The sequence below is a fragment of the Mesoplodon mirus genome, assembly GCF_964341445.2.
Source record: "Mesoplodon mirus genome assembly, chromosome: 6".
NCBI lineage: Eukaryota > Metazoa > Chordata > Mammalia > Artiodactyla > Ziphiidae > Mesoplodon > Mesoplodon mirus.
The window spans coordinates 144006174-144020542 of NC_138982.1; the positions used below are offsets into that span (position 1 = coordinate 144006174).

Below are 14369 nucleotides of genomic sequence, written 5' to 3' on the forward strand. Positions count from 1 at the left end.
AAAAAAAAGTCAATGAATAACTAAAAGAGCCAAAACGTTTAGAGCTAGCAGGGACACTAGATGCAGTGTTGCAGATAAGGAAGCTAAGATCCAGTGGCTCAGGTTAACCCCACACCGGCTTCCCCTCCCCCACCTTGCCCCCTCCCCCCCAGGCCGACTCGCTCCCCCAGTACAGCCCAAGTCAGAGCCAAGGCCGATCCCATGCAGGTACTCGGTTGGACCTCTGGACCCCAAACCCCACTGTGGAAGGGGCTTGGTGGACCTTACACCCACAGTCTGCAAAGAGAATTCTGAAAACCAAGAGCTCATGCAAACAGGATATTAGCTTTTGTCAGAAAGATCAAAAAGGGCTTGAGGTTTTTCTTCTCAGCCTCAGCCTCCCTTGCCTCTCCCTCCCTGCTTTATCTGCTCACTTCAGTCAGCATCAGGAAGAGATGGCAGCGGGTGAGACTCAGATCTACGCCAAGGTTTCCAACAAGCTCAAGGGCCGCAGCACCACCTCGCTCCTGGACCCCCTCCTGGGCATGGGCTTCCCGGCACACACCGCGTGAGTACCGCCCTGCCTGGCCATGTGCCCTGGACCCTGAGCTGGCCCCTCTGGGGCCACAAAACTGCAGGTGGCCCAGAGCACTTACTTCCTGTCAAGGGTTGCACCATGCAGGGCCAGAGACCGGCTCAAAATGAGGCCTTTTCTGCTTTTATAAATGACACTATCTTTGCCTTTTAAAGACAAACTCTGCTTGCTGGTGATGGAAGGACCTTGAAATTTGTGAAAATTGGAAGCAGGGTTTGGAGCAGCCTGGCTGTACCCACCTCTGTGGGCAGCTCAGTGAATCTGAGGCAGCTTTTTAGACTCGAATTTGAAAGCCCCAAAGCCGGGTGGGTCTCTGATGCTGGGACCTCTTGAAATACACAAGAATGTAGTTCTAAATATGCAGGGAAACCCCTTGTCCTTAGCGGGGGACTCTCCTGAATGTCTGATGATGGGACGAAATGATTAAGGAACTCCCCGAGCAGGGTGGACATGACCCTACTTGTCCAAGGAGAAGGGCCACACAGAGACGACTCCACCTTGAAGTTTACCCTCCGGAAGAGGACAGGGTCCCCCAAAGCAATGAGCTTGAGACCGACATCAGGTTGCAGCTTCCACAGTGTTCTTAGATCTGGTGCTTTTCACGTGTTTATTCATGTGGGAAACACATCATAAGTCCCCTTAGGTAACCTCGGATTTTGGGGGGAACAAACTCTCCTTAGACAGATGACAAACCCTTGCCCAACTGCGTGGAATGACAGAGGCTGGACCCCTTTCCTCCCCAGCCCAAATCAGGACTTTGTTGTCATGTTATGCTCATAGTAAAGCGGGGGTCTGTGAGACGGGAACAGAACCAGGCGTGGGCAGGGTGCTTGCCGTGGGCCGGGCACAGTCCGTCAGGGGCAGACGGGGACACCGAGGCCAGAGAGGGCAGATTCTGGAGGGGCAGGGCTGGAACCCCACTCCCAGTAACACTCACGCTTGCAACACTCAAGCTTTATTACGTGACCAAAGCCACCATCGGAGACATACTCAAAATTCCTTCCCGTTTAAACAGCTGCGTGCTGGAGGTGGAGAAACGTGTTTTAAACGTCTCCCTTAGGCGCGAGCACCCGGGTAAGGCTCCTGTTAACCTCTCCAGGCAGCCTCATCGACGCCAGTATCCTCTGAAATAGCAGCGTTGGGCACTGGCCACCTTGGGTGCCTGGTCAACTCCGGCTATTTCCAGGCTGAATTCCTGGATGAATTACCTTCACCAAGCTCCATTCTGTCCAGTTCAGTCCCCTTCAGTTAAACTCCATTCAGTATACATTCATCCCAGTTTCAAGGCTGAGTAAGACTTGGTTAGGCACAGGGAGCTTGCGGTCCAGTGGATCAGCTAGATGGACTCAAGTCCATTGAGATGAGGAGCGAGGTGGCCATATGTGCAGTGGGGAAGGGCAGGAGAGCTGCACGGGCATCCTGCTTGGGTGGTTTGCGGAGGGCTTCCTGGAAGAGGAACATCTGAGCTGAGCCTGGAAGACCCCGTGCCATTTCCCCCAGGGCATGTTGGCACCGGGCCTAATCTTGGCAGGGAGGCACGTGTGCAAGCCTGGGACATGGCCCTGCACAGCCGACTCAAGGGTCCAAGAGCAGGTCCACCTGGCTTGGGAGAGGTGCATTGGGGAGGGATGGGGATGCGGGATTCAGGTGTGGGTGGTCAGGACAGGAGCCCTTGGACTCCGTGCCAGGGTCTGGGTTGGGGGGCCAGGGAAGGAAAATGATGGGCTGAGATGCAGGGCGTCTGCGTTTCCAAAACCACAGTGATGCCACACGGAGGGCGGAGGCCTGGGCACTGCATCCCACTGTGAGGTCTGGCCGTCCAGCCCCTGGGGGGGACCCCCTAAGGTCCCATGTGCTGCAGGGACACTCCTGTCTCTCTGACCTTTTCCAAAGAGCAGAAGGCAGGTTCCGAGAGCTCCTCGCGTTCTCCCTCCCCACAGGCTCAAGGCGTTGGCGGCGACTGGGAGGAAGACGGCGGCGGAGGCGTCAGACTGGTAGGTGCAGTGAGGTCTCTGCAGGGCGGGCGCTGGGAAGTGCCCAGGACACTCCAGGGGGCGGGGAGCCTCCATGCCGCCCACCCAGCACCCAGGGAAAGGAATAAAGAGGCCCCGGTTAACATGGAAAACAAAAGAGAGAGAACTTTGAACAACGTTTTCTTCACTTAAAAGTCTGATTTAATCCAAATGTGCCTGTCAGTGAAGAACAATATCCATGCGATTTGCTGAGTAAATAGGGGAGAGCCATCCTTGCTGATATGAAGGCGAGGTTGCCACTGTCTTCACCTCTGATGGGGCGAGAACTTGCAGGTGGTGCTGAATGTCCCCCAAGGCCTCGCACATTGCCCCTCAGGGTGCCAGGTGCCTGGGGGCGGGGGGGAGCTCTGGGTTCCCGGAGGCTCAGCCAGCCCTCAGCTCTGCGGCTCTGCCAACCTCCTGCTGCTACAGACCTCGGTTTCCTGCCCTGGGAATCAAACAGGACACCCCGTTCTCTAAAACTCAGTCCCGCCCGCGTGTGGCATGATGGCATCATTCTGCCTCTGGTGGGAAGTCCCCTCGTGCCCCGCCCCGGAATAGCTGCAGTAAAAATCAAACAAAAGCCCCAGGTCCCGCCAGGCTGGGGTGCCCTCCCCAGAGCAGGAGGGCAGACACAGGCACCAGGTCTCTGAGGGCTCAGCGTGTCCTCAGCGGGAACCCCCTCCTCCTCCAAAAACTCTAGGCCAAGGGCAAAAATGCCAGCCCTGTACAGGACAAAGGGAAGCACCCGGGACCCTCTGGGCTAGGCTAATCCTAAAGTCAATTGCAGAACTGCAATTAAAAACCAAACCCACTGCCCTGAGGGTCGTGCTTGTGGTGACTCAGCCAGAAAGCCCAGCAGACCCACCGAAGAACAGGGAGGTGGTGGGTCCCCTAGATTCTGTGAGAGTGGGCCCGGCCGCACTCCTAATCGGGGGCGGGGGGCTGCAAATTAGGATGCCGTTAACAGCAAAAGGCGGCTTCAAGTGTTGGTGAGAATGAGGGGAAGGTGGTCTCTCACTTTCTCAGCTGCAATAGCGGTGAATATCAACACTGAAAATGTGTAGCTGCCACCCACAAGTTCATGTCCAAGTACATTCCCTGGAGAAACACAGAGGACCTAAAAAGACATGTACAAAGATCTTGATCACAGTGCTGTGAAATTTTTTAAAAAGGAAACAATTTAAATGTCCATCAGTGGCATGGGTGGATGAGATATTACATATGTAGATGATGCACTTTTATACAGACCTTAGAAGGTTCATTCTGACAAACTTCCCCAGATGTATGTGTATCAATGTGGAGAGATTACAAAAACACAGGGTTGAGTAAAAAATGCAAGTTGCAGAATTATTTGAACAATAGCTTATAATTGATATAAAACACACACAGGTGCTATCTGTGGATTTGTTACCTAAATGTCTAGAAGAAAACAAAGCAGATTAAGACTTGAGGTTTCCTCTAGAAAAGGGGAAGTGAGCTACAATGGAAGGGGTATAGCTTCCTCTATTGGTATTTTTTTATTAAGGAGAAGGTATTTGTGTGTATCTTATGTTTTCTCCAGTGGCTGTACCCTGATTCCTAAATTCAATATTATATCACAAGCACTTCTCTGAGTCAATCAAAAATTATTCAAATCCATAATTTCCAATGACTTCATGATAAAGTTATTACCTTTTTTCTCATTTTTTCCTTCTTTCCTATTATAAATAACCATACAATAAATATGTTATATGAAGTCTTATCTATACTTTTTGCTTCGGATAAATTTCTGGAAGTGGAATTATTAGTTCAAACGGAATGGGTATTTTAAGGCTATTGACACATCTTAGCCAATTGCTATATGTAAAGGTTGCAGAAATTCATCCTTAAGTCTCACTGCACCTTTGACACAATTAAGCATAACTTTTACCCTCTCAAAGACATTCTGCTAATTTGACAAGTGAGAAAATTAGTGTCTCGTGGTTGCCTCAAGTTTTGTTTTTTTTTTTTTGCAGTACGTGGGCCTCTCACTGTTGTGGCCTCTCCCGTTGCGGAGCACAGGCTCCGGACGCGCAGGCCCAGCGGCCATGGCTCACGGACCCAGCCGCTCCGCGGCATGTGGGATCTTCCCGGACCGGGGCACGAACCCGCGTCCCCCGCATCGGCAGGCGGACTCTCAACCACTGCGCCACCAGGGAAGCCCCAATTTTTTTTTTATTATTGGTTAAAAGGAACTTGAATTGGGGGCTCTATGTCATTTTTCCTAGGATTTTTTTTCTTAGTATTTAAAATAAATTTCTGAATTGAAAGAAAATATAGTAGCCACCTAAGTTCCGTCCAGTTCTTTGTGGCTTTGATTTTTACACTTAATTTGAAGTTGGAGATAAAATTAAAGTTGAGGTTTTTTCCACAAAATTTTCAACCCTAAGGAGATGACTGGCCCACAAAGACCATTAGAAGACCAGGTTTTGAGTGTTTCTGTCACCTTTCTCTACTTTTCTGGGTCTTTGGCCTGGGAATCAGACTAGCCAGGATCTGAGACCTGGCTGGACACTGACCTGCTCTGCGGCCACACGCAGCCTCGTGCTCGGCAAGTCCCGCCCGGGCGTGGACGCCTCTGCTCTGCACGGCCTGCTGTTCTGAGTTACTGTCACCACTGTCCTGTGTCCTCCATGGGGAAAGACTCCTTTGGCCACGACGCCAGGTAAAAGTGTCCCATTCTCTGTTGCAGGCTTCACTGCCATTGCAATGACCCTTCTCTCGACGACCCCATCCCCCAGGAGTACGCCCTTTTCCTCTGTCCCACGGGACCCCTGCTGGACAAACTTCAAGAGTTCTGGAGAGAGAGCAGGCGTCAGTGCGCAAAGAACAGAGCCCATGAGGTCTTCCCTCACATAACGCTCTGTGACTTCTTCACGGTGAGTCAGTCCAAGGAGCTTTTAATGTTCATTAATACAGCAGCTGAGTCATTTTCCGCCATAACTAGGTGGTGATGGGGCAAAACTGAGGGGTTTACTTTCACAGGGTGGTCCACGATGGTGGTGTTAGCTGGACTCTTTGTGTGAGATATCCTTTACTTTCCTCCTCATCTTCATCTGGTGAACTTCTATTCATCCTTCAGAACCCAACTCATTTATCCCCTCCCTTTTAGAGTCTTCCCTAGCTCCCCAGGCAGAAGAGGTTGCTGCCCTTTGGGCTCCCACCATCCTCCTGCTTCTAAGTCTAGTAGCACTCTTTCCCTGTTGCATGGCCATGTGTCTGGTGCAGCTCTGCATCCCTCACTGGACTGAACCGCTCAAGTGAAGGAGGATAATTCACTTACCATAGCCCCCCAGAGACCAGCACCATGCCTCAAACAGAGTGGGAACTTCACAGATGTGTGATGGATCCACTGAAGAACGGGTTAGCCAGCCACAGGTGTAGGACTTCTCCCTGCCTGGGAGACCAGCCCTCTGATTCGAAAGATGTTCAGAGTGCCAGCTCCAGCTCCCAGGATGGGGTCCTGGGAAGGTGAGAAGGACCTGGCATGCTCAAAAGACAAGAGGGAGGCATGAGAATGAGAGAAGGAGGGGCAGACACCACTGTGGCTCCCGACCAGAGAAAAGTGCAGAGGGCACACCCTGGCCCCACCCCAGCTCTACTGCCAGCAAACTCTAAGGGTCCCACCGGGGCCCAAGGAGCCCTCTGTGCCAGGCTTCTTTGCGCTGCACGGAAAAGGGGATGCAAACCTGTGCAGGAAGGCTTCCAGAAGATGCCCCAGGAGAAGCAGCATCTTCCAAAGCCCTTGACAATCATCCTCATTTGCCAGGGCCAGTGGGGAGGGATTTCCAGGTGCTGAAACCAGGAAAGTCCCAGGCAAACCAGGGAGAGTTGGTCACCCTACTTGCACATTGATGGCATTTGTGACAGGCTCCTTCCTGGCTTGTCCTAGGAGCTCATCAGGGAAAAGAGAGGCAGTGAAGCCAGCAACAAACATGACCTTAGAAATGGACACGCCTGGCCCTGACAGCGACAGCCAGAGAGCTGACTGGGGCCTCCAACTCTTCCTCCCAGCCTGTCGAGGCGTGTCCATTTGTGCACGCATACACACATACACAGACACAGAAACACACAGCATCTCACACAGACACACAGACACACCACACACACACACACGTCACAAACACAGATATACACACAGAGACACACACAGCATGACACACAGACACACCATACACGTAGATACACACACACACATTTCCCTTCTCTCGAGGTAGCTGCCCCCTCACGCCCACCCCACATCCCACCCTGCCCTGGTGGCTGAGTGCCCCTTTCCAACAGAAGAATGTAACAGGGATTCACTCTTTGCCTTTGATTCTGTAAAATAAGGATGCTCAGCCACCACATAGTGCCGTCATCTACAGGTCGGTGTATAACGTGGCTCCATGATCCCAGGTTACATGAGGCGAGTGCCCTCCAGGCACCACATGCTTTCCAGGCCCTACGAGGACTGCAAAGACACGACAGACAGGGCTTCCCAGGTGGCGCAGTGTTTGAGAGTCCGCCTGCCGTTGCAGGGGACACGGGTTCGTGCCCCGGTCCGGGAAGATCCCACATGCCGCAGAGCGGCTAGGCCCGTGAGCCATGGCCGCTGAGCCTGTGCGTCCGGAGCTTGTGCTCCGCAACGGGGGAGGCCACAGCAGTGAGAGGCCTGCATACCGCAAAACACACACACACACACACACACACACACACAAACAAACACGACAGACGGGTGAATTGAGCGCGCTCCTGGTTAGCAGGGGAGCTGAGGGTGCCCATTAGCAACGATGATACAGTCCATAACTCAGAGAATAAAGAGGGTGTGGGAAACCCAGAGCGAGCCAGCTGCTGGGGAGATGAGGATTTGGTCAGCTCCCCGAAGGGGGGGGCTCTGTCAGGGTTCCGCTGGGGTCCCACACGGGCGCGTGGAGCCTTTCTCACTGAGCAAGGAGCCAAGAGCTGCGTGGCCAGAGGGCAGGTGAGTGGATGACAGCAGGGTTGAGGGGGAGCCTGTGAGCCAAGACCACGTCAGAGGAGACCCTGCTGGGGGCAAGGGTGGCTCGATCACTGGCCGAGTGTGTGGCCCGCTGCCGGGTCTGAAGGTCAGCGGCCGAGGGGTAGAGGCTACAACCTTCCTCAGTAGGGCAGGTTCTGAGCAGTGCACCCCGGGGCTGGCTTGGTGTCTACAGGAAACCTCCAGAAGCCAGTAATGCAGCACTGAGCCCAGCTGTGGGCCACAGGACTGGAGGATGGGGTTCGGGATGTGATGCAGGGTTGGGTCAACTCAACGTGGAGTGAGGCACATATTTAGAGGGACAAGGGATTTTTTTGTGTGTGTGTGTGTGGTATGCGGGCCTCTCACTGCTGTGGTCTCTCCCGCTGCGGAGCACAGGCTCCGGACGCGCAGGCTCAGTGGCCATGGCTCACGGGCCCAGCCGCTCCGCGGCATGTGGGATCTTCCCGGACCGGGGCACGAACCCGCGTCCCCCGCATCGGCAGGCGGACTCTCAACCACTGCGCCACCTGGGAAGCCCTTGTTGTGCGATTTTTGACCTGAGCACTCAAAGGCTATTCTATTCCAAAAAGAGCTTGACCTGAATTCTATAAGAAACTGGGGACCAGCTATAGAACGGATCCATCACCCCAAACACCAGGACTAGTTAAATTATGTTACAGCATCGTGAACAGAAAAGAGGCTCCCAAGGCTGCCTGATTTTTATTAGTTAAGGTAACGGGTGACTGTCCTGTCTCTGTCCCTCAGTGTGAGGACCAGAAGGTGGAGTGTCTGTATGAAGCCCTGAAGAGAGCCGGGGATAGGACCCTGGGCGCCTTCCCCTCGGCTGTGCCTCTGGTTCTCCATTCTTCCATCAGCTACCTGGGCTTCTTCGTGAACGACAGCCCCGCAGACATCATCCATGAGTTTGCTGTGATGTTCGCCACGGAAGCTTCCATCTTAGCAGGTAGGCGGCCCCAAGCAGAAGCACACGCAGGGCCCGGTTAATAGAAAGTGGTCCCTTTGTGCCTGGGGCTGAGCTCGCCACACTCGGGTGCGATGGGCAGACCCCAGGGCAGCAAGAGTGAGGCTGTTTCCCCGATGCAGCGACGGTCATCCTGCGGGCTGGCTGGGCACAGGGTTGTCTGCACCGTCACCAGGTCACTTCCACACCACCTGGCCCTTTACAGCCAGCAACTATGACATGGCCTTAACCTGAGGTTGAACAATGAGCTAGAACCTCCGTAACGGGCCAGGATGTCCTTCAAAAATGTGAGCTAGGGCTTCCCTGGTGACACAGTGGTTGAGAGTCTACCTGCCGATGCAGGGGACATGGGTTCGTGCCCCGGTCCGGGAAGATCCCACGTGCCACGGAGCGCCTGGGCCCATGAGCCATAGCCGCTGAGCCTGCGCGTCCAGAGCCTGTGCTCCGCAACGGGAGAGGCCACAACAGTGAGAGGCCCGCGTACCACACACACACACAAAAAAATGTGAGCTAAGTCAGACAGAGAAAGACAAATATCATATGATATCACTTATACGTGGAATAAAAAAAATGGTACAGATGAACCTATTTACAAAACAGAAGTAGAGTCACAGATAAAGAAAACAAACTTACGGTTACCAAGGAGGAAAGGGGTGCAAGGGATATTGGGAGATTGGGACTGACATAACCGCACTACTGTACACAAAATAGATAACTAATAAGAACCTGCTGTACAGCACAGGGAAATCTACTCAGTACTCTGTAATAACCTGTATGGGAATAGAATCTAAAAAAGAGTGGATATATGTATATGTATAACTGATTCACTTTGCTGTACAGCAGAAACTAACACAACATTATACATCAATTATACTCCAACAAAAATTAACTAAAAACAAAAAAGAGTGAGCAAATAGAAAGACTCAGAACTAGCAGAGGGCTCTTCTCTAAGTGGGAATAGCCTTGTCTGCATCGATGTGGTTTTTCAAAACACTCAGCCGTGTTCCAGCTGCTGGGAGACTGTCCCAGGAGGGACGGTGTGTGGTCACATGATGACAGGGGATCGTAGGCTGGGGCACCTCCCCCAGCCCCACGCCCACCAGGGGCATCCCTCCTCACCAGGCCAGTGCTGTATGTAAAACACAAGTCCTATCTGATTCATTTTAACGTTTTAGGTATGAGCGTAGTCTTGTCTCCTTGGCCTCTTGGGGGGAAAATTATCTAGACTCACTTTGAGAAGCAGTCAAATTCACTTTCCTCAGACACCAGCCCCGGTCTGGAGACTGAGGCGCCGGCTGGGGTTTAGTGGGAAGAATTCCAGACTTGACCTCAGGTGTTAATTTTCCCTCATCTCTGGTTGGTGATGTGACCTGAATCATGTCCTCTGACCCCTGAGTTGTTTTCTTTCTCTGCCAATGGCTGGGGCTCTCGCCCTTTCAACAGTGCGGCGTGTTTGGGGAACTTCCCCGTGGTCCTGGTACTCAGAGGTGCTCCGCACAGCTGTGCTTTGCTGAGTCTGAAACTCGAAGAGGCCGCAGCACTCTGGTAGCAGGACCCCTCCCTGCCCCCTGCAGACATGTATGAATGCAGATGCCGGTCACATGAAGAATTTCCTTAGTCCCAGATTTCCATTGGGAGGCTCGCTTGTCGAGTCTGGGATCGTATTTGCTAGATAATGATAACCTTACCCCATGTCCTTGCGGATTGCCTCCTTTATGTAAGCGTGAGTTCAGGGGATGGTTCTTGAATCTCCTTGTCTCTAGAAAGATGACGGACACGGCTCTTGTCCTGATGCAGTGTATCAGCCGCTTGCCTCCGAGCAGGCTTAGCACCTCACTTACTCCCGTGCCCCCAAAAAGTGGCTCTTCATGACCACTCATTTTAAAAATAGAGTGACCGAGGGCTGTGCAGGGTAAAGGGCCTGCCCGAGGTCACTGTCATGGGTTGAAAAGTGTCCCCTAAAATTCATGTCCACCAAGACCTCAGAAAAGGACCTTATTTGGAAATAGGGTCTCTACTAGATGTAATTAGTTGAGGTCACACTGGAGTAGGACAGGCCCTAAGTCCGGTGACTGGTGTCCTTGTATGACAAGAAGACACAGAAACACAAAGGAGAGACCATGTGACCACGGAGGCAGGCATTGAAGGGATGTGGCCACAAGCAAAGGAATGCTGGGGCCACAGGAGCTGGAGGAGGCCGGGAGGGACCCTCCACGGGAGCCTTCAGCAGCGGGCACTGCCCTGCAATACCTTGGTTTTGGACTTCCAGCCTCCAGATGCATGAGAACAAATTTCTGTTGTTCTAGGCCACCCAGGGTGTGGCCATTTGTGACAACAGCCGAGGAAACCAACAGAGTCCCCAAGCCAGTGGGTGGTGGATCTGGCACTAGAGTCCGGCCATGTCCTGCTCCATGCCTCCTGGGCTTCGTGCTGACCCACTCCGCACCCCGGGAAACCGGCTTTGACCTCACGTCCGTCGCCCACCCCTTAGCAGGCTCTGCCCTGCCCTCCATGGCCGGCACCCTGGGCCTGACCCTGATGGGTCGGGAGGGACCAAGCACAGCTCAGCCAGCAAACATGTTCCTGGCCAACTCATGGTCCCCAGGGGCACGGGCCACACAGAGAAAAGGACAAGCGCCCATTCAGATCAGGTGACTCGGTGATCTCTCTGATGACGATCTCAGCGGGCCTTTCCCAGGCCACGCTGACTCATCCACGGCAAGGCCGTCACCCCACCTCGTCTGGAACATCCGAGAAAAGGAATTTCCCCGCCACCCACATGCTCTCTTGCTTTGAGCTCCTCTCCCCCGCAGCTCAGGGCCGGGAGACCTCGCCGGTTTCTCTTTTGCTACCAAAGGCTCAGATAGAGGATGGGAGACATCAATGGGGTTGCCAAGTCTGGGCTCCAGGAAGTGGGTGCATCACCCTTGACGTTTTTCAGGGGGGAAGACAGATCCCGTGTGTTGCTAAGTGTTGCCCGTGAGAAAGGTAGCAGGTAACTAAGATTTACTGAAAGTTTCCCAGGGACCTTACAGTTAAGAGGCCGGTTTCCCAGGACAACCCGTCCAATCCTCAAGTTGTTGCTGTCGAAACTGAAGCTGAGTCAGACCAAGACGGTCCCCAAAGTCAGCTGCCAAACGGGGCAGCTGGGTCTAAAGTCAGGTCTATCAGATTCCAGAGTCTGTGCAGTTCCATTCATCGCCGCCTCCCCAGAACAAAGCTGCTTTGTGACCCGGCTGAAATCGGATCCTGGCTCCTTCGGGGACACTGCTGCCCACTGACCTGAGAGCCCTGGAATGAGGTCCAGGAGGGCTGGGGCCATGAGGGCAGAGGTCACTCAAAAAGACCAGGGCCTGGTGGCGCAGTGGTTGAGAGTCCGCCTGCCGATGCAGGGGACACGGGTTCGTGCCCCGGTCCGGGAAGATCCCACATGCTGTGGAGCGGCTGTGCCCGTGAGCCATGGCCGCTGAGCCTGCGCATCCGGAGCCTGTGCTCCGCAATGGGAGAGGCCGCAACAGTGAGAGGCCCGCGTAAAACATAAAAAAAAGACCAGGGCCTTGGCCGCTCCAGGGGCTTCCTGCTTCACCAAAGTCAGCAGAATATTAGAGGCACTACGATGTCTGATGGAATCACATTGCTTAGGGCATTTTCTTCCAGAGACTCTGCAATGAACAAAAAGCCATTGACTGGAGCATGCGGCCACCCGTGCAGGCCACTGTGTAACATGCACACCCCAGGGGATGAAGGAGATTTGACTCAATTGTTGGGGCAATTAGCTTGCACATTGATGGGCCACAAACAGCCGCCCCCCAAACCCCTGTCTCTATACCCTCTGCTTTCCTGCTTCTTTGTAGAATCTGCAAGTACCCAGCCACCTCCTTAACGAGGTGACCTCTGTGTCTGGGCCAACTCCTTGCCCTGTCGGGGGAGCGCTGGTGTGGGGAGGGGAGTGGGCAGAGACAGGAGGTGGGTGTGTAAAGGCATTTGCACCTCCAACCCGGGCTCATGGCCACCCCGGATGCGGAGACCCCGGGCGTGTGGTGCGGACGTCTGGGTCAAGGTGCCCCATTTGCCTGATTTCACAGACTGCACCGTGAAGCCCTGCACCAAGCAGCTGCATCTCACCCTGGCCCACAAGTTCTATCCCCACCACCAGAGGACTCTGGAGCAGCTGGCCAGAGCCATCCACCCCGGCCAAGGCTGCCAGTGGACGGCCGCACTCTACTCCCGGGACATGCGATTTGTACACTACCAGGTGAGTGAATGCAGGCGGACGGCTGGACTGGTATTAAAAACGGACGGTTGCAAAGATTTATGAATACATTGTGCTGCTTGCTAATTTGTTTAGATAATGATTTGAGTGAAGCCTCGGTTCAGGACTCCCTCCCCATGGGATTGATTGCTTTAGATAGAAAGCTTGTTATGCTCCTTTCAGACCCATGGAACAAGTATGAATGAATCCACCGTGTTCTGTGGTGTGGGAGAAGCTGTAAATAACCTCACTCCGAGGGGGGTGGATGTGAACATCTGGTTATGCTTTGAGATTTTCATATAAGAAATAAGTAAACAGAGATCAATAGGTAGATAGTAGATTGATAAAATAGGTAGATGATAGAGATAGATACATGATAGGTAGATAGGTAGATAGATAAATTGATAGGTAGATAAGAGGTAGATAGATAGATAATAGATTAGATAGATAGGTGATTGATAGATACAGATAGGTAGATAGATGATAGATAGATGATTGATATGTATAGATAGATGATAGATAGAGAGGTAATAGATAGATGATACATAGATAAATAGATAGATAGATAGATAATAACTAGAGAGACAGATGATAGATAGATACCAAAGTTCATTTCTGAATGTATCTGAACAAGTGTATACTTCCTTTTGTCATATTCTACTGTCATCAGACAGAGGCTTGGATGTGTCTTGGAGACACAGAACCCATCCTTGCTTGAGACATGAAGACACTTTCCTCCATTCTAGACCCTGAGGGTCCTGTTCCAGTACAAACCGCAGAACATGGATGAGCTGACACTCAGTCCCGGTGACTACATCTTCGTGGACCCCACTCAGCAGGAGGAAGCCAGCGAGGGCTGGGTGATTGGGATCTCGCAGCAGACCGGCTGCCGGGGCTTCCTGCCCGAGAACTACACGGAGCGAGCTAGCGAGAGTGACACCTGGGTGAAGCACAGGTGAGCGCCCCCCTGCTCCTGCAGCCCAGATGCCTCTCTCAGACTTAGTGTCTGAGAGCGTCTTTTTGGAAACAGTGGCCATGGTGCTTGTATGCTTCTAGACAGTTCCATTGTTGGTAAAAATTGCCTTCTCCGTGCTGGCAACATTATCCCTGCAGGTATATGGTAAATATCTTGGTTGATTTGTAGTTTTCCACTGAGAACATTCAGAAAACATCAATGACTCTACAAAACTTTTCTGAGATCATACTCCCAAAAGGACTACAAAATACCACTTCCTTATTATGAGCATAACAAATTATAGAAGCATACAAGCACCGTAGAAGAGATAATTCAATTAAAGATGAGCCAGTGAAATAAATTATGATACATCCATACAATAGAATACTTGAGGCTTTTAAAAATGATCACGAGGAAGTATTTTATGTACTGATATAAAAAAATCCAAGAGGGCTTTCCTGGTGGTGCAGTGGTTGAGAGTCCGCCTGCCGATGCAGGGGACACGGGTTCGTGCCCCGGTCCGGGAAGATCCCACATGCCACGGAACAGCTGGGCCCGTGAGCCATGGCCGCTGAGCCTGCGCGTCCGTAGCCTG

General features: G+C 52.7%; 1 protein-coding gene across 3 annotated transcripts in view; it reads left to right on the forward strand.

The window, feature by feature from the left end:
* Window positions 1–431: 431 nt before the first annotated feature.
* UBASH3A (ubiquitin associated and SH3 domain containing A) overlaps window positions 432–14369 on the forward strand; it is a gene marked incomplete at its 3' end in the record, with an annotated part of 41612 nt that continues 27674 nt past the window's right edge. For all 3 annotated transcript variants that reach the window (XM_082625385.1, XM_082625386.1, XM_082625384.1), the window contains exons 1-6: window positions 432–547; window positions 2515–2568; window positions 5300–5486; window positions 8351–8549; window positions 12653–12822; window positions 13566–13774. In XM_082625385.1, coding sequence (XP_082481511.1) covers window positions 435–547; window positions 2515–2568; window positions 5300–5486; window positions 8351–8549; window positions 12653–12822; window positions 13566–13774 — 932 coding nt within the window. In that variant the 5' untranslated portion in view covers window positions 432–434. The remainder of the gene's footprint in view (window positions 548–2514; window positions 2569–5299; window positions 5487–8350; window positions 8550–12652; window positions 12823–13565; window positions 13775–14369) is intronic.